This window comes from Orycteropus afer, unplaced genomic scaffold (assembly GCF_000298275.1).
Source record: "Orycteropus afer afer isolate SDZICR_OR568_19922 unplaced genomic scaffold, OryAfe1.0 scaffold00063, whole genome shotgun sequence".
NCBI lineage: Eukaryota > Metazoa > Chordata > Mammalia > Tubulidentata > Orycteropodidae > Orycteropus > Orycteropus afer.
The window spans coordinates 12,663,560-12,688,237 of NW_006921650.1; the positions used below are offsets into that span (position 1 = coordinate 12,663,560).

General features: G+C 39.0%; 2 protein-coding genes across 2 annotated transcripts in view; one reads left to right on the plus strand and one right to left on the minus strand.

Annotated features, from left to right (window-relative positions):
- The window catches only part of DBF4 (DBF4 zinc finger), a 40,816-nt gene extending 40,586 nt beyond the window's left edge, over positions 1–230 (minus strand). The window contains exon 1 of the mRNA XM_042780812.1: positions 185–230. Coding sequence (XP_042636746.1) covers positions 185–230 — 46 coding nt within the window. The remainder of the gene's footprint in view (positions 1–184) is intronic.
- A 12,442-nt stretch (positions 231–12,672) lies between these two features.
- Positions 12,673–24,678, plus strand: part of SLC25A40 (solute carrier family 25 member 40) — a 28,608-nt gene continuing 16,602 nt past the window's right edge. Inside the window, exons 1-5 of the mRNA XM_007939842.2 lie at positions 12,673–12,769; positions 14,629–14,688; positions 16,717–16,823; positions 17,494–17,561; positions 20,778–20,902. Of these exons, the coding sequence (XP_007938033.1) occupies positions 12,673–12,769; positions 14,629–14,688; positions 16,717–16,823; positions 17,494–17,561; positions 20,778–20,902 (457 nt within the window). The remainder of the gene's footprint in view (positions 12,770–14,628; positions 14,689–16,716; positions 16,824–17,493; positions 17,562–20,777; positions 20,903–24,678) is intronic.

The following is a 24,678-nucleotide window of genomic DNA, read 5'->3' on the forward strand; positions in this document are numbered from 1 at the left end:
TGTCCCTTTCTGAGGCAAAACCTTAAACGGAGCCTTCCTTCAGGCCACGTCTGCACAGAGAAAAGAAGGACGTACAAGCTGGAAAAGAAAAGAGGTAGACCCAGCAGGAAAATTCTCTGAGGAATTAATGGAGCCATGAAAGGAAAGGATTAAATGGGCTGCTGACGGAGGAGGGGCTTCGTACCCTGGAAATGTCCTTTGCTGTGAATCCTCATGGCTCCGGAGTTCATGGCAGCCGCCCGGCACCTACATGCTGGGTCAGGAGACGGTGTCGCGACGGGCAACCGCGAAAACACGGCTCCTCAGGTTCTGTGACAGCCCCGCTATCAGTTCCGTTCCGCGGTCAGCGGCCACCACGCAGTAGAGATGCTGAGTCTGCAGACCGGGCTTCCGGGGCCGGATCCGGCGACTAGGCGCAGAGAAAGGAGAAAAGCACAAACGAGTGGGTTGCGGCGGTTGAAGATTTGAAAACACGTCACGCAGCCGCGGCGCCGATACGCGCGCCCCGCCCTTCCTCACGCTGCGCGCCGCGCCCCGCCCCCACGTGTCCTTCTCCTTTTAGCCCGCCCCCGTTGTGCCCGCTTCCTCGCTCCACTCAACCAAATCTTCTCGCGTCCCTTCCTTGCGCCACGGGCCCTCCGTTTGTGCCCGCCTCCCCGCGTCGGGCGCCTTGCCCCGCCACGCCCCTTTCTCGCGCAGCGCGCCCTATCCCTCTTGCCCGCCCCTCGCGCCGGGCGCCACGCCCCCGTCATGCCCGCCTTCTTGCACTGCCCGCCCCGCCCCCACGGTTGGGTCTTCGCCCCCTTGGGTCCTACGATCCGATGGCCTCTGAGTCTCAGACCCCAGCTGTGTCTCCTGTCAGCTCCAGGTCCTGCCGAAACCTTCTAGAGTCCTGCTGGCTCGCACTGACCAATCCTAGTGGATGCAGTTAGCGCTGGAGGCCTGCCCAGCCTACCACCAGGGTCATTACAGTATTTTAGACTTGCGGGGATTGTCTGCCCTCCCGCCGCCTGCTCCACCAGGTATGCTTAAGTCCCGGGGATCGGATGTGTGGGAGGCTGGCGGCACAGTGGCTGCAGCAGATCCCAGACTCTTTTTGGAGCCAGGGCTGGGGTCAGAGAGCAGCAGGCCCTGCTCAGTGCAGTTCGGGTCGCAGAGCGTGGTTGTTGCTCGGTTGCCTCTGAGGACGGGCCCTCTGTGGACAGGTCGCAGAGGGAATTCCCATGGTGAGAGGGAAGGAGGGGCGTGGGAGCAGGTACCCGGCCAGGCGGCCCCTAGTTCTGATGAGAATGCCACCCCAGGGCGCGTTCAGTGTTTCCGTGCCCTTTCGCACTTGACTGTGTGGCCTGCTTTTTTGACGTCTGTTGTGCACAAGCTTCTGTTTTCGTTTTATTGTGTATAAGTTTATGTCAACAATAATGGAAAATAAGTGGAATTTGAAATCTCAAGACTAGGATTTTGGATCCTGGACCGATCACTGACCAGCTTGTTGTAATGAGACTTAAGTTAAATTATCTTAATTATTTTAAGTTTCAGTTTTCTCATTTGTGAAACGGAAATAAGTTTGTGCTAAGAATTAAATTAAAATGTTTATGAGAGAGTGGCTTGTAAGTGGGAAAATACTTCACACGCACAATGGGGGGGTGTTTGTTTCTGCTTGTAAATTTCCTAAGGAGGATGAGGATGATATATTGTACTATTTTGCATGCCTTGATAACTCTTGGTGGTAATAAGCATCACTGTTTAATTGCTGATTATTTCTTAGCAGCTCAAGAAAGTTAAAGAGTGTCAATACTGTCCTTTTGCAAATATGTGCTTTAGAATATAGACCTGGGTAGATTGTGATACCCTTAGCCAAAATGGAGAACAGTTTTGTTCTGAAGGGGTTTAGGTTTAAGGCCCTGGGGTGTCTGTAACTCAGGAGAGAGAGAGAGAGAAAGGTCTGGGCTTGGGAGAAAGACTGAATTGAGAAACATACAGACTGATCACTGATTCTCAGTCGTGGAGTGATGATGCATAAGAGGTTATCAGATCTTGAGATGATATTGGTTTCTTCAATGACAGTTTCAGTAGATGGTGAAGGTGAAGGCTAGCTGAGACTCATGGGCTTGAGTGAGACAGTCTACTCCTTTAAAAAAAAAAATTTGTCAAGGTAGAGTAGTGTTTGGAAGGGAAGTTTGGATCTTTGAGAGATTTAAGGTATGTGGGAAAGATTTAAGCATGTCTCAAAGTAAGAAAATAATAATAATAAAAAGTGGAAGCCTATTTCACATTCTAGTGAAAGATGAGTTACTTTGCTTGTTTACTATAACGGGAAATGATAGAAACGTAGTTGTACCCTATGCTTTCAGCACAACCTTGACTGCACTGTAGGTGATAATGCCAAGATAGGCGTAACTGGAAAGTCTGCCTTATAAGTGAGTATGAATACATTTGTAGCATTTAACCTGAGGTTAATTTTGAGAAGTATTGTTTTTGGAATCTAATTCTTTTTGAAACCACAGGAAGAAGGACTTGGTTATATTTTAATGTCTAATAAGGATAAAAATCTCCTTACTAGTGTATTAATAATTTGGTCTGTTGGTAAATGAAGGGGTCCTTCAAGATACATTCAAGAAGAAATGACTGGAGGAAGGGTTACTTGTGGTGGTAAGTTTGGTTAAAGAGTTCTGTTAAGCAAAACTGGAGAACTTTGTGCAGGATTATGGTCTAATTAAAATAAGCATTTGGCAGGGTATCAAGAGACAGGAATTTCCCTCAATGCTGGCTGTATTCCTATGTAATTTTATGACCTTGGATAAATATTAAACTTGCTGTTCTAAATTTACATCATTTTTAAGGGAAAATAATACCTGCTGCTTGAATAATTTCTTTTACAAGGATCAGCACAAAGCTGATCCCTGTGAAACAGGTTAAAGATGTCCCAAATATCCAACTTTTCCAAATTGTTATACCACTCCATCATCTCTAACATCAACTATACCTCCTACCCTCAGCATGCTCCCTCCTGTCTTACCAAACCAAAACCAAACTGACTGCCGTAGAGTTGGATCCGACTCATAATGACCCCTCCTTGGGTTTCTGAGGCAATATCACTATGGAATTAGATTGCTCAACCTTCTTTCCGAGGAGTGGCTGTGGGTTTGAACCGCCAGCGTTCTGGTTAGCAGTCAAATGCCTTCACTGTAATGTCTTGCAGACGTCATGAACTGCCAAGGAAATGGCTCACACAGTTGCAGAGGCTGGCAAGTTCCGTGTCTGTGGGTCAGGCATCAGTCTGGAGGCTTCTCTTCACTCATGTGGTTGCAGGTGCTGACAAACCAAATCTGGCAGGTCAGATAATAGGGTGCTGTCTCATAAGACTGCAGAAGCTGGTGAATCAGATGATAGGCTGCTGGCTCAAGTCAAAAGAACCCGTCAGATGATGACAAACCAGATCCAGGATCCAGAGCAAGAAAGAGAATTTTGCCAGAGCACTCATATATATTAGATGGAGACCATACCCTGTAGGAAACTAAGGGTGGTTACTTGAGCACACCTTCTAGTAAGGTGGTGACTCAAGATATATCCCTCCGTAATCTTGCCTCATTAACATAACAGACAACTCCCTCCAGAATGGGGCCATAACCACAGACCTAGTTACTATGATTTATAATACATAGAAAATGGAGGACTATGGCTAGAAGGACCATATTGAGTAATATACTGCACCACACCTGCTTTGTCTACCCCACATATCCAAATTATTCGTTCTAAAGTGGAGACAAACTGATTTACTCATTCTTTAATATTTTTGCTTTCCTAATATCTTTCTTTGGCTCTCTGTACCTGGCTAGCTGTTGTTCCTTTTCCCTATCCATAGCAAACCTTGCACCTTTATTGCACCTTTATCTCCTGCTTTTTTGGGTCCTTTACTAATAATTATTTCTGTTTGATTGATTTGCAAACTATTGCTATATTATCTTCTGAAATGTGTTCTGTTGCTATTTTTACCAATTTTCACATTTTATAATCTCCTTACAGGAGCTCTGGTAGCATAGTGGCTAAAGCACTTGACTGCTAACCAGAAGGCTGGCGGTTCAAACCCACCAGCCACTCCTCGGAAGGAAGGTTGGGCAATCCTACTTCCGTAGTGATACTGCCTCGAAAACCGAAGGAGGGGTCGCTATGAGTCGGGGCCGACTCGACGGCACATAACAACAACAACAACATTACTGGTATAAACTAGCAGTCTTAAGGTTTTTCCAAGGTTCAGTTCTTAGTTTTGGAGACTAGGTGTATGAATGGATAGATGTTGTTGTTGTTGTTGTTATGTGTTATGAGGAATGGATAGATAGGGTTGGTTAATGGATATGGTGCTACAGTCCATGTCTCAGATGAGAGTGGGCTAGCAAACCAGAGTTCAGAATATCAAGGCCTAGAACACAACATAAGTAAAGAGTAAAAAATGAAAATTAAGCAAGACAGGAAGAGTTAGAATTTGAGCTGAGCTAGATTATAAATTCCTTGATGGTTGTGCTGAACGCATATTTGGCAATGACCATAAGATAATCTACCTATTCTCCTTTTTCCTTCTTTATTACTTAAGCATCTACAATGTGCTAAACTATCCTTTTCCTGAAGCATCTCCGTTTGTCACTCAGTGAGTGGGTTTTGTCATTAATCAACTTTATTTTCTTCCCCCAAGAAACCATTTGCTGTCAAGTCAGTTCTGACTCATGGCAACCCCATGTGCTTCAGATTGAACTGTGCCCCACAGGGTTTTTCAGTAGCCTTGATCTCTCAGGAGTACATTGCCAGGTTTTCCTTTGCAGCTGCTCCTGGGTGAAATCAAATGCCCAACCTTTTGGTGCCTAAGGTACTTGACTGCTAACCAGAAGGCTGGCGGTTCAAACCCACCAGCCACTCCTCGGAAGGAAGATGGGGCAATCTACTTCCATAGTGATAATGCCTCAGAAACCTGAGGAGGGGTCGCTATGAGTCGGTGCGACTCAATGGCACATAACAACAACAACAACAACCACCTTTTGGTTAACAATTGAGCACTTAACTGTTTGCACCACCCAGTGACTGTTCCCTCAAGAGAGGGTCATGAATTCTTCCTGTTTGAGGATATTTGTCATTTATTCCTGAAAACTACTACTTGGCAAGGTATAACAAATCATTAATACTAACTTAAATAGGATATAAGGAGCCCTGGTTGTACGGTGGTTAAGCATCCAACTGCTAACTGAAAGGTTGGTGGTTAGAACCCACCAGACACTCTGAGGAAGAAAGACAGGTCAGTCTGCTTCCATAAAAGTAACAGCCTTGGAAACCCTATGGGGCACTTCTACTCTGTCCTATCAAAAAACCCAAACTCACTCCCTCCAGTCGATTCCGACTCAGTGACACCTTCTTGGGTTTCTGAGGTATCTCTACGGTAATAGATTGCCCAGTCTTCCTTCCAAGGAGTGGCTGGTGGGTTTGAACCAGCAGCCTCCTGGTTAGCAGTCAAATGCTTTAGGCACTACGCCACCAGAGCTCCCTAGAGTTGCTGTAATTTGAAATGGACTCAGTGGCAACTGGTAAGTAGTATATACGATGGAGAAAAGGCTTAGAAAAGGAGAATTTCACAGGGAACTGTTGAGGGAGGAATGTATTTTTGCAAACATTTCTTTATGAGAAGTGATTTTTTTCATAAAAACATTTTATATTCTGAGTTTACAGGAGAGCAAATAAGATATTAATGTTAGAATGGTCTTTCTGACTAGACTGTGTTCTCTTTGAAGACGGGATAATGCCTTGCACATAGAAGAATGGAAAGATGGAAAGAAGAAAGATAAACGTGTTGATAGGACTATAGGTAGTTTAGAGCAGTGGAGACTACATTATGAATTCTAGACAGTCCACTAAGATTTTTCTCCATCTGGCCCCAAATCTTTGGTTATGTTGTCCATTTTTCCACTGTTCCACTATTTTTTCATTATTCTTTGGCTAAATTGAAAAGGAGACTTATTTTTCAGATCTCATTATAAGTAGATACATGTCATGATTTATATAGCTTATTTTCTAAAATAATATATGTTATAAAATCATATCTACTTGATGGCAATGAGTTTGGGTTTGGATTTTGTAAAATAATAAAAAGTCCAATAACATTTCTTTATTTTAAAAAGTTACATCTAGATTCCTTGCTTTTTTTTCTCTTATGCTCTAAATAATTGTTGCAGATAGTTAAATCCTTTTTTTCTGGCTTTAATTTCAGGTAAGCATATTCAGGTTGCCAGCTTTGCTGGGATGGGTGCCAGCATAAAGCACTGTATGCCTCTTAAGCTTCTGGAAGGGAGCTATTATCTGTATTCTAGCATGTATATATTATTTTTCCACTTGAAAGAACTTTATTGATATAAATGAATGTATGTTCCTGTACTTGAAGATTGTATATAAATCTTAGGAATTTTAAAAAATACAAATCATATATAGAGAGAAATGAAAAATGTTATCACCGAGATTTTAAAAATTAACATTCTAGTATATTTGCTTTATATTTCCTGAAGAATTTTTCTGTGTGTGTGTGTGTGTGTGTGTGTGTGTCCATCTTTCCATGCCCTCCTGCCCCCTGAGCTGTCTCCCGGTGCATAAGCAGCCCTTTCCTGAAGTATTTTGAAGTAAATTACTGCTATTATAACATTTCAGCCCTTAACACTGCAGTATGAATTTCTTAAAGTGCTCTGGTAACTCAGATAGTTAACCACTTGGCTAGTAACTGAAAGGCTGGCAGATCAAACCACTCAGTGGCTCTGTAGGAGAAAGACCTGATGGTCTAGTTCCATAATGATTACAGTCAAGGAAACCCAATGGGGCAGTTCTACTCTATCTTATGGGGTCACTGAGTTGAAAATGACTCAGTGGACCAAAGAAACAAACATACATAAATCTGTTTTTTTTTTCTAAATGCCATTATCTCACCAAACAAAATCAATCATAATTTAAAAAATATTATCTGATGTCGAAAGTGAATTTGCTCTGTAAATTTTCACTCAAATCACAATAATATATATACGTTGTTGTTGTTATGTGCCGTCGAGTCGGCCCCGACTCATAGCGACCCCTCCTTGGGTTTCCGAGGCAGTATCACTACGGAAGTAGGATTGCCCAACCTTCCTTCCGAGGAGTGGCTGGTGGGTTTGAACCGCCAGCCGTCTGGTTAGCAGGCAAGTGTCTTAGCCACTATGCTACCAGAGCTCCCATTAGGGAACTAAAATCCCCTACCCCGGTTCCTGGAGAAGGACATCATGCTTAGTAATGTAGAAGGCCAGGGAAAAAAAGGAAGACCCTCAACAAGGTGAATTGACACAGCGACTGCAACAATGGGCTCAAACACAGCAATGATTGTGAGGATGGCATAGAACTGGGCAGTGTTTCATTCTGTTGAACCTAGGGTCACTATGAGTGAAAACAAACATGACAGCACCTGACAACAACCACAAGACAGGAGTCCTGTACCCTACCTAGAGTCTTAAACTTGCATTTGTCTGATCCTTCGTTGTCACATCCTTTACCTTATTCTTCTAGTCTCTGAATTTCTAGAAGATAGATCTAAAGACTTGCTTAATTTCAAGTTAAATCCCCCCTCCTTGCCTCAAATACTTCTGAGATGATTCTGAATCTTTCATTTTGTGTCACAGTGTCAAGTTGTTCAACTATTAATGATGCTAAGTTTGATCACTGTGTTGCAGGTTCTAGAAGTTTATTATTGTTTTATTTGTTTTTTAAGTAGAGTCAGAGGCTGACTTGATGGTAGCTAACAACATAGGATACATTAAATTTTTGTGAAAATACTTTCATAACTGTTGCTACAATTTGTGGTGCGCTCTTCATAGTCCTCAAACCACTTACTAGGACATTCAATAAATATTTATAAATTAGTGTTTTTTAAAAAATTGTTTTACACACTCTTTTCCTTTATGCATATTGTCCCTTAATTGTGTGAAAACATTAGCCATTTACTTTATTTTTTTCATTTTAGGTTTTCAGCTACTAATGTTACAAACAATAAAATATTGGAGCATAGAGTGGAGGAAAAGGCTTAAACCAGGTTGGTAAATAATAAAAATCTAAAGAACTAATAAAACTTACCATTTCTTGTTATATAGGACATCATTGGGATAAATGACAAAATTGAAATATGAGTGTATGAGTGCAGAGTACATTATCAATGTTAAATTTCCTGAGTTTGATAACTGAAAGGAACTCTGGTGTCGTAGTGCATAAAGCATTTGGCTGCTAACCAGAAGGTCGGGAGTTCAAAACTACCAGCTGCTCTGTGGGAGGAAGATGAGGCAATCAATCTACTTCTGTAAAGATTTATAGTATTGGAAACCACGAGGGTCACTATGAGTCAGAATCAACTCAATGGCAGTGGGTTTAGTTTGGTTGTTTTATAATTATTATATAAGAGAATACGCTGAAGAAACTTAGTGCCTAAGGAACTTGACTGCTAACCAGAAGGCTGGTGGCTCAAACCCACCAGACACTCCTTGGAAGGAAGGTTGGGCAGTCTACTTCTGTAGTGATACTGCCTTGGAAACCCAAGGAGGGGTCGCTATGAGTCTGGCCCAACTCGACGGCACATAACAACAACAACATCTAAGGTTGAAGAGGTGTGATCTATGTAACCTACTTTCAAATGGTTCAGGAAAATGAAATGATTTGTAATGTGTGTCTGTGTACAGAGAGGTTGTGCATATGTGTATGAGTTTGGTAAAATTGTAGATTAATGCTGTTGTTGTTAGGTGCCATCGAGTCAGCTATGACTCATAGCAACCCCATGTGCAACAGAACAAAACACTGCCTGGTCCTGCACCATCCTCACAAACCTTGCTGTGCTTGTGCCTGTCATTGTGGCCACTGTGTCAATCCGTCTCCTTGAAGGTCTTCCCCATTTTCTTTCACCCTTTCCTTTACCAAGAAAGATATCCTTCTCCAGGGACTGGTCCCTTCTGATGTTATGACCGAAGTATTTAAGATGAAGTCTGGCCATTCTTGCTTCTGAGGAGCATTCTGGCTTTACTTCTTCCAGGGCAGATTTCTTTGTTTTTCTGGCAGTCCATGGTATTTTCAGTATTTTTTGCCAATACAATTCAAATGCATCAATTTTTCTTCTGTCTTCCTTATTCATTATCCAGCTTTCACATGCATATGAAGGTACTGAAAATACCATGGCTTGGGTCAGGTGCACCTTAGACTTCAAAGTCACATCTTTGCTCTTTTAACACTTTAAAGAGGTCTTTTCCAACAGATTTCCCCAGTGCAGTATGTTTCTGATTTCTTGACTGCTGCTTCCATAGGCATTTATTGTGAATCCAAGTAAAATAAAATCCTTGACAACTTCAGTCTTTTTCCAATTACCATGATGTTGCTTATTGGTCCTGTTGTGAGGGTTTTTGTTTTCTATATGTTGAAGTATAATCCATAGTGAAGGCTGTAGTCTTTGAGCTTCATCAGTAAGTGATTCAAATCATCTTCACTTCCAGCAATCAAGGTTATGTCATGTGCATATCCCAGGTTGTTAATGAGTCTTCCTTCAGTCCTAATGCTGCTTTCTTCTTATACTCCAGCTTCTTGGATTATTTGCTCAGCATACAGATCAAAGAAGTATGATGAAAGGATCCAACTCTGATACATGCCATTGCTAATAGTAATCCATTCAGTATCCCCTTGTTCTGTTCAAATGACAGCCTCCTAGTCTATGTACAGATTCCTCATTAGCACAATTAAGTGTTCTAGAATTCCCATCTTCACAATGTTATCCATAATTTGTTATGATGCACACAATCGAATGCTTTTTGCATAGTCAATAAAACACAGGTAAACATTTTTCTGATATTCTTTGCTTTCAGCCAAGACCCATCTGATACCAGCAATATCTCTCATTCCACATCCTCTTCTAAATCCAGTTTGCATTACTGGAAGTTCTCTGTCAAGATACTGCTGCAACTGTTTTTGGATTATCTTCAGCAAGATTTTACTTACATGCGATATTAATGATATTGTTGAATAATTTCTGCATTCTGTTGAATCACCTTTGGAGTGGGCACAAATATGGATCTCTTCTAGTAGATTTGCTAGGTAATTATCGTGCAAATGCCCTGCCGTAGACAAGTAAGCACCTCCACAGCTGCATCTGTTTGTTGAAACATCTCAATCGGTGTTCCATCAATTCTTGGAGCTTTGTTCTTTGCTATTTCCATCAGTGCAGCCTGGACTTCTTCCTTCAGTACCATTGGTTCTTGATCATATGCTACCTCCTGAAATGACTGAACATTTTCCAGTTCTTTTTGATACAGTGACTTGGTGTATTCCTTCCAGCTTCTTTTAATGCTTCCTGCATCTTTCAATATTTTGCATATAGAATCTTTCGGTATTGCAGCTTGAGGCTTAAATTTTTTCTTCAGTTCTTTCAGTTTGAGAAATGCTGAGCATATTCTTCCATTTTGGTTTTCTAACTCCAGGTCTTTGCACATTTTGTTATACTTTACTTTGTCGTCTTAAGCCTCCCTTTGAAATCTTCTGTTCAATTCTTTTATTTCAACATTTCTTACTTTTTTTGCTTTACCTACTCTCAGTTCAAGAGCAAGTTTCAGAGTCTCTTCTGACATCCATTTTGTCTTTTCTTCCTTTCCTATCATTGTAATGACTTTTTGCTTTCTTCATGTATGATGTTCTTGATGTCATCCCACAACTTGCCTGGTCTTTGGTCATTGGTGTTGAATGTGTTAGATGAACATTCCAAAAGATTTATTCCATTCACATCATTAAGGTTGACTCTACTTTAAGGAGCCAGCTCCTCCCCAGTCATATTTTGAGTGCCCTCCAATTTGAAGGGCTCATCTTCTGGCACTATATCAGAGAGTGTTTTATGGATTTCATAAAGTTTTTCAGTAATAAACAGACACTGTTACATTGCTATTGATAGGGTTTTCAGCAGCCAATTCTGTCAGAAGTGAATGGTCCTATCCTTTCCCTGTAGTCTGTCATAGTCTAGAAGCTCCGCTGAAACCTGTCCACCATGGGTGACTCTGCTGGTATTTGAAATACCAGTGACATAGCCTCCAGCCGCACAGCAACACACAAGCCACCAGAGTATGACAAACTGACAGATGAGTGGTTGATTCTGACTCATAGTGATCCTGTTGGATAGAATAGAACTGCTTCATAGGGTTTCCTAACAATTCTGTCTTGGAAGAAGTAACTGGACTGCTCCTTGGCAGTGAGAATGGTCATGACTACTTTGGTCATGTCAGAAGGGATCATTGTCTGGAGAAGGATATCATGCTTAGTAAAGTGGAGGGTCGCAAAAAAGCGAAGACCCTCCATGTGATAGATCAACACGGTGGCTGCAACAGTGGTCTCTGGTTTAGCAAGAATTATGAGGCTGCCACAGGACCAGGCAGTGTTTTGTTCTGTTGTATATAAGGTCGCCAGGAGTTGGAGCCAACTTGACAGCACCTAACAACAACAGCAACAACAACAAAAAAATCTCTACAGGAGCAGATTGCCAAGTCTTTTCTCCTGTGGAGCTACTGGTGAATTCAAGCTGCTAACCTTTCAGTTAGCAGCATAGCACTTAACCTTTGCACCACTAGAGCTATATAATTAAATACTGCACAATCATTAATAATGATAATGTAAATCTATATTTATTGACATGGAATGTCTATAATGTATTTTTATATATCTAAGCAGGCTACTAAACAATATGTATAGTATTAACCTGTTTTTGTTTTTCTGAAAAGATGAATGTACACAGATACATGAGTGTGCATATGTATTTGATGAGTATATTTAGACAGGTATAATCTGCATGTAGCAAGGTGCTCTGGTGGCGCTGTGGCTAAGGCATTGGGCTGCCAACCAAAAGGACAGTGGTTTGAACCCACCAGCTTCTCCATGGGAGAAAGATGAGACAGCCTTGGAAACCCTGTGGGGCTTGATCTGAGTCAAGTCAACTCAATGGCAGTGAATTTGGTTTTGTTGGGAATCTGCGTATATGTCCTTGTATATGTGTGTGTGCATAAACATCTGAAAAGATGACACCTCTATGTTGCCAATGGTTATTTTTGAATAGTAAGTTTATAAGTGATTTTATACTCTTTAGATGGTATTTAACTTTTAAAGAAGAACACACACACATACACACACACATATTTATCAGCATTTTCTAAGATAATGCTTCTTATTCAGGTCGTGTGCTTTTGATTTTGTTTTAAACCAATGCAACCACTTTTGGTGTGAAATAAAAATAATGCTATATTTACTTGTACACTGAAGCTAAATTCACAGAGTCTGTGCCTTTTCAGTTGTGTTCATTCTAGTACGTGGCTGGGGTCTGTTTGCTTAATTTTCTTTTAGCTGCTTTACAAATGTGATGTTGCTCATACAGCTTAGCTGAAGTATATTACCATTATTAGAAAATCAGAGAGAATGCTCTATTAGTGACAGTTTTATGGTACTTTCATATACAGAATTTATGTATTTACATTTAATAGCGGTCAAAAACATTTTTTGATATTAATACAGATTTTTATAGTTTATTTTTTAACAGTCCATTTTGAAAGCATTTCTCATTAAACTTTCATCTTATATTTTGTTTTTCTTCAACAGATTTTTCTTTAGTTAGTTTAAAATATGGACCCTGAAGCAAGGAGAAAAGAAATTATCAAAGTGACACCTCTTCAACAAATGCTTGCCTCTTGTACTGGAGCTATACTGACGTCGCTAATGGGTAAAAATACTGTTAGTGATACATGTAGATTGTGTAACTTGGAATGAATTGATGATTTTGTTTGAACTTTGCCATCTATGAAATAATGATAGTATTTTCTTCCTTCATCAGGATGATAAAATGAAAAGAACCCTGGACAGAGAGTCAAGACACTTGAATAATAGTCTTTGCTTTGCCATTCTTAGTGTATAGCGCTTGGGGCTATGCCCTGGTTATCTCTGCAGTTCATTTATTCATCTGTAACATTAGGAGACTTGGCAAGGACTTTAAGTTACCTGTCAACATTAACATTTGATGACGCTAATACTCTTTTTTCAAAAAAGTAAGCATGAAGATGGAATAAAATAGTGGTATAATGAATAATACAGAATTTAGGCAATTTGCAGCAGCAATAATACCAATTACATTTTACCTTGCTTGCATTAACGGTGAATTTCTTAAATTTCTGTGAACCACATTTTCCCAGTTTCTTAGAGTCAGTTTTTTATAGATACAGCCAACTGGCATAATTAGGGTATAGCGTTTTAATAATCTCAAGATAGCTAGTTAATTTAAATGAGATAACATGGTTAGAGAAAACATACTCATTCCTTTGTAATATAGTATCTTTGGTCAGCTCAGAATTTTAGGGTTTAAAAGGCCTTTATAGTTCATCTAATATGACTTCCTCAGCAGGGGAGGAAAAGTGTCCTCAGAACCACTATTTGGCATTTTTTTCTGCTTAGATAAATATAGGATGCTAATTAAAACCATTCTTCTTTGTCCTAGTGTTCCCAGATTCAGTAATACAATCTACTGGTAAAGATTATTTATGGCTAGCTTTATCAAATTTGCATTAACCAAACCTTTTATTTGGTACAGGTGAATTTAACAGATTAGGAAGATGACTAATATTACTCATTGATTATTTATAATCCAAAAGTATTCTCAAATATTTAAATAGACTTTTGAAGCTTCTCTTTCTTATCTCAGAGCTCATATTTTCTTATGCATACTAGTATTTTTGTTTTAAGGCTAATGTGATTATAGTTGAAGTAATATTTTTAAGTGACAGTTTAGTTTGATGAGAACTCTGTCTTCTCACTGGTCCTCTTTAAACAAAATTCAAGGGAAAAGTAATAGAATATTATATTCAGGATACTTTAAGATACAAAATCTTACCCACTATATAAACCAAAAAAAAAAAAAAACAAACTCACAGCTGTCGAGTGAATCTGACTCATAGCGACCCCTCCTTGGGTTTCCAAGGCGATGTTGCTACAGAAGTAGATTGCCCAATCTTCCTTCTGAGGAGTGCCTGGTGGGTTTGAACCACCAGCCTCTTAGGCACTACGCCACCAGAGCTCCTTATCCACTATATAGTCATGAGGAAATGTATGATTTGATGTATTTTATGTTCTTTGAGAACACTTCTATACAATTTACAGATGTTGTTGCGTTGTTGTTATGTGCCGTCGAGTCAGACCTGACTCATAGCGACCCGTCCTTGGGTTTCCGAGGCAGTATCACTATGGAAGTGGATTGCTTAACCTTCCTTCCGCCTCTGGTTAGCAGTCAAGTGCCTCAGGCACTGTGCTACCAGAGCTCCTGATTTTCAGGTAGTGGTTATTTTTGTTAGTCCTCGTTGAGCTGATAATGATTCATTGTGAGCTTATGTGTGCAGCATAGAACTGCTCCAAAGGGCATTCAAGACTGTGACCTTTTGAGATCACCAGGTTTATCTTTGGAGGCACCATCTCTGGATGGGTTTGAACTGCCAAACCTTTTGGCTGTAGTGAAGTGTTTAACTGTTTGCACCACCTGGGGACTCCTCAATTTACATGTATCACTTATTAATTTAAATATATGTATCTAAATAGTGACACCTCTGGATGTTGTTAAAATTCGACTCCAAGCCCAAAGCAACCCACTCACCAAAGGTATGTATACTAGTTACCTGGAAAATATTATATTAGATTTTTTAAATGTTAAAAATGTGTTCATTTTTGTTTGAATACTGTTTTTTGTGCTAATTTTTTAAAATTGATTCATCTTTACCTTTGTGCCAAAACATTTTTTCATCACTTAGTTCCATAAAATGAGGTCTTGGCAGAGAATAAAAATATCACATATAATACTCCTATAACCTATCAATAAAAGAAATATAAGCAGTAGACTGAAAAAGTAAAGAAAGGCACAATTATATACTTGGGCATATGCCTCACAGATAAGGACAGAATTATATTTGCAAGGACTCTTAGAATCTAGCACCTCCTCAGTCCAAAAGCCATACACAATCTTAGAACATCCATGACAGCTATCCAACAGTTGCTTTAATACAATAATGATTGGAAATTCATTACATTATCAGGCAATTTGATTAATTGCTGGACAGTTTATGGGATTTGAGAAGAGAATTTTTACATTTTATTTTGTGGGCAAAAATAGCAGTTTCTTGATCAATCTTTTGAAGCTTTATCAAGATAATGACATTTTAAAACTTGTTTAAATAGCAGAAGACAGACTGGACTATGAGAAAGTTGACTCATATATAAATGCCACTTTGTTGAATGTACAGCAGTGAGATGGAAAGAACCACAAGTGTATTTCAAATGAATGCAAGGATAGATGGATTGTAGAAGACAAGAAAAAAGTATATTAGTTTCTCAAAATCATAAAAAAAAAAAAAAAAGTGACCAGGTTTGCTGGTCTGATATAGCCTGGTGGAACCCCTGAGACTATGGCCCCAAACTGCTCTTCAGATCTGGAATTGAAGCCACTGCTGTGGCTTCCAGCCAAACAAAAGACAGGCATATAAGCTAAACATTTACATTAGGTAAATACACTCCTTGGGAAGATCAATCATGGGAGAATAGAGGGCTGTGTATGCACAGGGAGACAGCTCAAAGGCTAGGAGTACATGGCAGGGAAGGACACAGGGAACTTGGCTATGAGGAGGAAGTGGGAAGAGAGCTGTTGCACTGTGGGAAATTGCAGTGACTGTCAGGAGATAAAGTATGTGAACTGCTGTATGGAAGATGAATTTGCTCTGAAAACTTTCACCCAAATCACAATAAAAATTTAAAAAAAAAGAGTAAATCAGTTTCATACACATTAAAGAAAGCGTTAAAAAGCAGAAGGTGCTTAAACGTATGTATTATGAAATTCACAGAATAATGTATATTCAGCTAGCAAAAATAAGTTCAGAATTGGAAGGAAGTTGAAATTAAAGAGAGTTGTAAATTGGATGGAAGCTGACAGATGGCTAGGCTGGGTAGTACAAATTCAGAGAAAGGAACAAAGCATAGCATTAGTTGCATTGATTAAGAACTTTTTTTTATAATCTGTTTTTGTTGGAATTTCCCTTATGCATCACAGTATTTTCTTTTGGTCAAATAGAGAAAATATGTACCCAAGTTCTCTTTTTAAAATAAGTTTTCCTCTTTTATCTTCCCTCTCTATTCCTTTGTTGTTGTTGTTGTTAAGTGCCGTTGAGTCGTTTCCGACTTCATAGCGACCCCATGCACAGCAGAACGAAACACTGCCCGATCCCACGCCAGCCCCACAATCCCTGCTATACTTGAGCCCATCATCGCAGCCACCGTATCAATCCATCTCGTTGAAGGCCTCCCCCTCTTTCGTTGACCCTCCACCCTACCAAGCATGACATCCTTCTCTATTCTTTTGGATAACCAAAAAAAAATTATTTCTGTATACATTTGTTTACTATTGTTCTGAAAAAGTGAAACCTACTAAGTAGGTTAATATCCACAACTGTTGCATTTAGAACCTGGTGCCATATCATTAAGCAAATCAAATTAATTATGTATATAGTTCAACTTTCCTCTTTTCATAAGGTTATTTCTTTTTTCATAATTTTATAGTCTTTTCATTGTACTTTCAATTTGTTTATCTATAATAGAAAATAGTGTGAAGTAATTACTGATTGTTGAAATGCTCTTTGTTAGGAAAATGTTTTCTGTATAGTAATGGACTCATGGATCACCTATGTGTCTGTGAAGAGGGAGGCAACAAACTATGGTATAAGAAGCCAGGATGTTTCCAGGGAACATTGGTAAGGAGATTATATTATATGGCATCACAGTATATTTTCTAATCTCTGACTCTTCAGATATTTCGAATAGTGAGCTTTAATAATATTTTTCTCAGATTTCATAATTGTTTTCCTTTTTTTTCAACTTCTTTTTGTGATTTGGGTAAAAGTTTCAGAGCAAATTAATTTCCCATTCAACAATTCTTACACATTTTGTTTCATGCCATTGATCACAGCACTCATCTCACTTCTGCCCTGTGTTTCCCATTCATAATTATTTTATTTAGGAGAGTTTATCTGACCAATTTTCTACCATTACTCAACATTTACATTTTTAATAATTTTTGAAAAGCTTGATTTCAGATATTAATTTAAATAATCTAGAGCTGAGTAATATAGAGTTGATCCTGTAAGCAAAAAATATCATCCAAAAATAGAAATAAATATTTTTTTTACTTTTGTTTGAAAGTTGAAGAAAAATTCTTTTTTTTAAGAATTAAAGAAAACCAAGTTACCACTGATTCAATTCCAATACATGGCAACCCTGTGTCTAGGCATATGTAAGTCTGAGACACTCATATTTTATAAATAAATGCATTAAACAATCAAATTAGTAATCAATTATCACTATATACTTTTTGCATATTATGTTCAGGGATGTATTTTGACTACTTTTTTGTTATGATTTTAGGATGCCTTTTTGAAAATCATTCGAAATGAGGGCATTAAATCCCTGTGGAGTGGCCTTCCTCCTACCCTGTGAGTTGAAATTTAATATTTTTTCTGAAATTTAATATTTTTTCTACTAAGTGTGGTGGTGGTTTGTTTTGTCTTATAACCAGCATGGTTATTTATTTAATTTTTATATGATTTGGGTAGAAGTTTACAGAGCAAATTCATTTTCCATACAGGAGTTCATACACATTTCATTTCATGACATTCACTGCAATTCCCCTCAGTGTAACAGCTCTCTTCCCACTTCCTCCCTGTAGTTACCTTTCCCTATGTCATTCTTGCCTATGCATTCTTGCCTCCTGAGCTATCTCCCTGTAAAAATCCTGCCCCTCTGTTTTCCCATGATTGATCATTATGAGGAGTGTATCTACCTGGTGTATATGTTCATCCTATATGCCTGTCTGTTGTTTAGCTGGAAGTCACAGGAGTGAGTTTACTTCCAAACCTGAAGGGTAACTAGGGGCCATAGTCTTGAGGGTCTCACCTTTTTTATAATTTTGAGTTTTGTTCTATATTGTTCTCCCACTCTATCCAGGATCTGTAGCACTGATCCCTTTTCGAGTATAACCAGAATGGTTGCACAAAGTCTTACATTTTTATTATTAGAATATTTTCACTTTCTCAAGTATTTTGGGGGTTCCGTGACCTTGCATACATTTGGTGATTCACTGGAAGCATACACAGAAACTTTATGAAGTTATATTCCTGGCTGTTTTTCTTTTACAACAAAAGAGTACAGTAAGAGGAAGAAACGTTGAGAGTCTGACCAGGTATAGCATTCCAAAATTATCCCTCATGCAGTTGCACAGGATGTGCTTATTCCTCTAGCAGTGAACTTCAGCCAACATGTGCTGAGTGTTCTGCCTAGGGAAGTCCAGTTAAGTCTGAGCCAAAGGCTTTTTTATTGGGATTGGTCATGTAGGCAGGCACATTCTACCTGTGTGACTAGCTGCAATTTTCAAAATTCCAGAACTCCAGAAGGAAAGCAGGGATTTATCATAAGTTACATTGTTTAGATGGAATAACCTAGAAAAGTTGGTTTAGTGCTCTAGATATACAAAACAACTTTATCATAGTGAATATTCCAAGAATTACATTCTCAGCAGTTAGTCAAAGGTGAGGCATGCATGTATAGGCCTTCCTGAGGACACAGACAATTTGAGTGGCCAGGCCTGCTGTGTCAAGTCTTTGCTGATGTTATTAGGTGCCATTGAGTCATCAATGACTCATAGCAACCCTGTGTACAACCGAAGAAAACACTGCCCAGTCCTGCACCATCCTCACAATCCTTGCTGTGCTTGAGCCCATCATTGTAGCCATTGTGTCAATCCATCTTATTGAGGGTCTTCCCCTTTTTTGCTGACCCTCTACTTTACCAAGCATGAGATCCTTCTTCATGGAATGGTCTGACAGTGTGACCAAAGTAGGTGAGACGAAATCTGGCCATTCTCACTTCTAAGGAGCATTCTGGCTGCACTTATTCCAGAACAGGTGTGTTTGTTCTTCTGGCAGTCCATAGTATTTTCAGTATTCTTCACCAAGACCACAATTAAGAGGTATCAACTCTTCTTTAGTCTTCCTTACTCATTTTCTGCTTTTTATAGGCATATGAGTCTTTGCTACACAAGCATAATTTTTTTTCATGTTCTCATGTTAAAAATTTGGTGTTCATTTGCTTTTTCTTTAACTTCCAAAAACATTGATAGGAAATGCATGCATACTGAGATATATTACCATATGTATACTTTCCCTTCTAATCGTTTTCATTCTCTACTAAAGAGCTATTGTAGGAATTAATATGATAACTAGAAAGGTTAACTATAAAAATCTTCTAAATAATAGCTTGCTTTTTTCTCTGCCTCTTTCTAAGAACTTAACTCTATGTTTTATGTGGAGCAAATTACTTAATTTTGAGGAAAATGTTTTTAATAGGAGCTCTGATAGTGTAGTGCCCAATGCATTTGACTGCTAACCAGAAGCTTGGTGGTTCAAACCCACCAGCCACTCTTCAGAAAGAAGGTTGGTCAATCTACTTCCGTAGTCATACCACCTCGGAAACCCAAGGCAGGGTCACCATGAGTCGGATCCGACTCGATGGCAGTGAGGTTTTTTTTTTTTTTCTGGTGGCCTAGTGCCTAAGGTGGGAGCTCTGGTAGTGTAGTGCCTAAGGCACTTGACTGCTAATCAGAAGACTGGCGGTTCAAACTCACCAGCCACTCCTCCGAAAGAAGATGGGGCAATCTACTTCTGTAGTAAATACTGTCTCCAAAACCCAAAGAGGGGTCGCTATGAGTCAGATCTGACTCAACAGCAGTGAGTTTGGAGTTTGTTTGGTTAAGATTACAAAGTACAGATATAAGACCAGTAGTCAGTCCTGCTCATAAATTCTGATAACCAGACTTCACTATAAAACATTGGATATTCCAAAGCGTGGTCTATGAAATTATTGTAGTTGGATCATACACATAGTCTGCTTTTCTGTTGCGAAAATATTAAACATGATGGTGCCTGTTTTGTTTGTATTTAACAAATTCAAATTTGTGTTAGAATTTAATAATTCCTTTTTGATATTTTCATTTAAGAGAACTCATCATTGGAGACCTCAAAACTAGTATCTATAATTCTGTTGACATAGTTACAGTTTATTCTCAGTTACAGCAGATATGACACGTGGTCCATAGCTCAAAAATGCTTTATAATTGCTACTTTTTTATTTCCATCATTCTTATGTTGTGGTGAATGTATCTGGGAAGGAAGATCTGGAACCCAGAAACAGAACAAGTCAAGGAGATAGAGAAGGATCTTCCTTTGTCTTTTCTTATTTGTTACTTGAGCATGTGCTCTGTATATAATCTGAGTTTGGGGTAAACAGTACATATTTAACTCTATATATTGTAGCTTATCTTCACAAGAAGAATGTAAACATCTAGAGGGCAGATACCTGCCATATCTTTTTATTACCTACTAGGTAAGCACCATTGAAAACCCTGTGGATCACAATGGTCCAACTCTGTTGTGCAAGGGGTTGCCCTAAGTCAAGGGGTGACATGATGACAGCTAACCACAAGTTAAGCACTAATAACTTTTAAAATAAAAGAAAAATTAATCTAATACCTGATTTGTTGTGGTTTGGGATTATATAGAATGTATAGGTTTTACCTTATATTTAATAACCAGTGAGCATGTTTAAGGCTTTCTGATAGTTTTGAACACCTCTTTTTCTTTGTGTATTTCTAACAGAGTGATGGCAGTTCCTGCTACAGTTATTTATTTTACCTCCTATGATCAATTAAGTGCTCTTCTTAGATCTAAATTGGGAGAAAATGAAACCCACATACCAATTGTTGCTGGAACTGTGGCCAGACGTAAGTAAGAAATAAGCTATATTCTCATTTTGCTTTCTTTATTTAGAGTTTATTGTTATTTAAACTTTAATATTCACAGAGAATTTACAGAGTAATTAGTAATCAAATAGTATATGGACTATTGCTAATAGAGAGTTTACATTATAGTTTGTACTAATTTGTTAATATCCATACTACAGAAGTTACATTATAGTGATTGCCATTAGAATGAGATGGGATGGATCAGCACATCCCTCTCAAATCTTAGAAATGTTATAATGAGATCAGGATTAGTTCTGATTCAGCTGAGCTTACAAGATACCATTTGGGACCATACATGGTTTGGGCCAGAGTCCTGAATCATTTTCTTTATAGACTTTTGGATTCAGAATTTAATCAGAATGACATACAAAATAAAAGATATTACCTGTTGTTGTCAGGTGCCATCCAGTCAGCTCTGACTCATAGTGACCCTGTGTGCAATAAACAAAACACTGCCCAGTCATGTGCTGTCCTCATTATCCCTGCTATACTTAAGCCCATCTTGAAGCCACTGTATCAACCCATCCTCATGGAGGGTCTACCTCTTTTTCACTGACCCTCCACTTTACAAAGCATAATATCCTTCTCCAGAGGATGGTCTCTCCTGACAACATGACCAAAATAGGTGAGACGAAACCATTCTCACTTCTAAGGAGCATTCCAGCTGCACTTCTTCCAGGACAGGTTTTTTCATTATTCTGGTAGTTCATAGTGCTTTCAGTATTCTTTTCCAACACCACAGCTCAAAAGCATCAACTCTTCTTCAGGCTTCCTTATTCATTGTCCAGCTTTCACATCATATGCAGCCATTGAAAATACCATTGTTTGGATTAGGCACACCTTAGTCTTCAAAGTGACATCTTTGCTCTTCAGCACTTTAAAGAGGTCTTTTGCAGAAGATTTTCCCAGTGCAGTATGATGTCTGATTTTTTGACTGCTGCTTCCATGGTTCTTAATTATGTATCCAAGTAGAATGAAATATTTGATTACTTTATCTTTAGTTTTTCATCTTTTCTCCATTTATCACAATGCTACTTATTTGTCCACTTGTGAGGATTTTCATTTTCTTTGTGTTGAGTTGTAATCCATACTGCAGACTGTCATCTTTAATCTTCGTCAGTAAGTGCTTCAAGTCATCTTCACTTTCATTAAGCAAGATTCTGTCGTCTGCGTATTTCAGGTTGTTAATGAATCTTCCTCCGGTCCTGATGCCACATTCTTCATATGGTCCAGCTTTTAAGATTATTTGCTCAGCATACAGATTGAATAAGTATGGTGAAAGGATACAACCCTGATGCACAACCTTCCTGATTTTAAACCTGTCGGTCTTTGTACAAGTTCCTCATGAGCACAGTTAAGTGTTCTGGAATTCTCATTCTCAGTGTTATCCATAATTTGTTATGATCCACACAGTTGAATGCTTTTGCATAGTCAATACAACACAGCTAAACATCTTTCTGGTATTCTTTGCTTTCAGCCAATATCTACCTGACATCAGCAATGATATCCCTCATTCCATGTCCTGTTCTGAATCAAGATTACATTTCTGGAAGTTCTCTGTTAATGTACTGCTGCAACTGGTTTTGAATGATCTTCAGCAAAATTTTACTTGCATGTGATATTATTGATATTGTTCGGTAATTTCCACATTCTGTTGGATCACCTTTCTTTGGAATGGGTACAAATATGGATCTCTTTCAGTCAGTTGGCCATGTAGCTGTCTTCCAAATTACTTGGCGTAGACAAGTAAGCACCTCTAGCATGGCATCTGTTTGTTGAAACATTTCTGTGGGTTTTCTGTCGATTCCTGGAGCCTTGTTTTTCACCAGTCCCTTCAGTGCAGCTTTCACTTCTTCCTTTAATACCATTGGTTCTTGATCATATGCCACCTACTGAAATAGTTGAGCACTGACCACTTCTTTTTGATACAGTGACTTTGTATTCCTTCCATGTTCTTTTGATGTTTCCTGCATCATTCAATATTTTGCCCACGGTATCTTTCAATATTATAACTCATGGCTTCAAGTTTTTCTTCAGTTCTCTTAGCTTGAGAAATGCCAAGTATGTTCTTCCCTTTTTGGTTTTCTAACTTCAGGTCTCTACACATATCATTATAATAATTGACTTTGTCTTCTTGAGCTGCTTTTTGAAATCTTCTGTTCAGCTCTTTTATCTTGTCATAGCTTCTGTTTGCTTTAGCTACTTTCCATTCAAGGGCAAGTTTCAGAGTCTCTTCTGACATCTGTTTTGATGTTTTCTTCCTTTCCTGTCTTTTTAATGACCTTTTGCTTTCTTCATGGATAATGTTCTTGATGCCATCCCACAGTTCCTCTGGTTTTCGGTCCCTGGCATTCAGTGCATCAAATCTGTTCCTCAGATTGTCTCTAAATTCAGGAGGGATATAATCAAGGTCCTATTTTGGCTCTAGTGGACTTGTTTTAATTGTTTTCAGCTTCAACTTGAACTTGCACATGAGCAATTGATGATCTGTTCCACAGTCAGCTCCTGGCCTTGATTTGCTTCTCCATCTCCCCTTTCCATAGATGTAATCAGTTTCATTCCTGTGTATGCCATCTGGTGAGGTCCACATGTATAACCACTGTTTATATTGTTGAAAAAAGGTATTTGCAATGAGTAAGTCACTGGTCTTACAAAATTCTGTCATGCAATCATGTGATTATGGCATCATTTCCATCACCAAGGCTATATTTTCCAACTACTGGTGATTCTTCTTTGTTTCCAACTTTCACATTCCAATCACCAATAATAGTCAATACATCTTGATCGCATGTTTGGTCAATTTCAGACTGCAGACATTGGTAAAACTCTTCACTTTCTGCATCTTCAGCTTCAGTGGTTGGTGCATAAATTTGAGTAATAGTAGTATTAATTGGTTTTTCTTTTAGGCATATAGATATTATCGTATTACTGACAGCATTATACTTCAGGGTAGATCTTGAAACATTCTTTGTGACAGTGAATGCCATGCCATTCCTCTTCAATTTCACTCCCAGTGTAGTAGATCATATAATTGTCTGATTTAAAATGGCCAAAACCAGTCCATTTCAGGTCACTAAAGTCTAGGATTCCAATCTTCATGCATTCCATCTCATTTTTGACAACTTCCAGTTTTCTTAGATTTGTACTTTGTACATTCCATGTTCCAATTATTAATGGCTGTTTGCAGCTGTTTTGTCCCATTTTGAGCCATGTACCATCAGCCAATGGAGGTCCCAAACGCCTTATTCCATGCATGTCATTAAGGTCAACTCTACTTTAAAGAAGCAGCTCTTTCCCAGTCATATGAGTGCCTTTTGACTTGAGTGGCTTATGTTTAGGCACTGTATTAGACAGTGTTTCAGAGGTATTCATAAAGTTTTCCAGTAATATATCAGACAGTGTTTCACTACTGCTCATAAGGTTTTCACTGGCCAATTCTTTAAGAAGTAGATGGCCGCTTCCTTCTTCCCAGTCTGTCTTGATCTGGAAGCTCCACTGAAACCTTTCCACCATAGGAGACCCTGCAGGGATTTGAAAGACCAGTGGCATAGCCTCCAGCTTCACAGCAACACACAAGCTTCCACAGTCCAACAAACTGACTGACGCGTGGTGAGCATTACCCAGTAGAATGGTGCTTTTCTACTAAAGCACATTAAGAGTATTATAGGAGTTCCGGCAAGATGGCGGACTAGGCAGAAGGATTGCACAGACCCTCTTCAACAAAGAAAAGGGAAACCAATTAACACAGACACAGA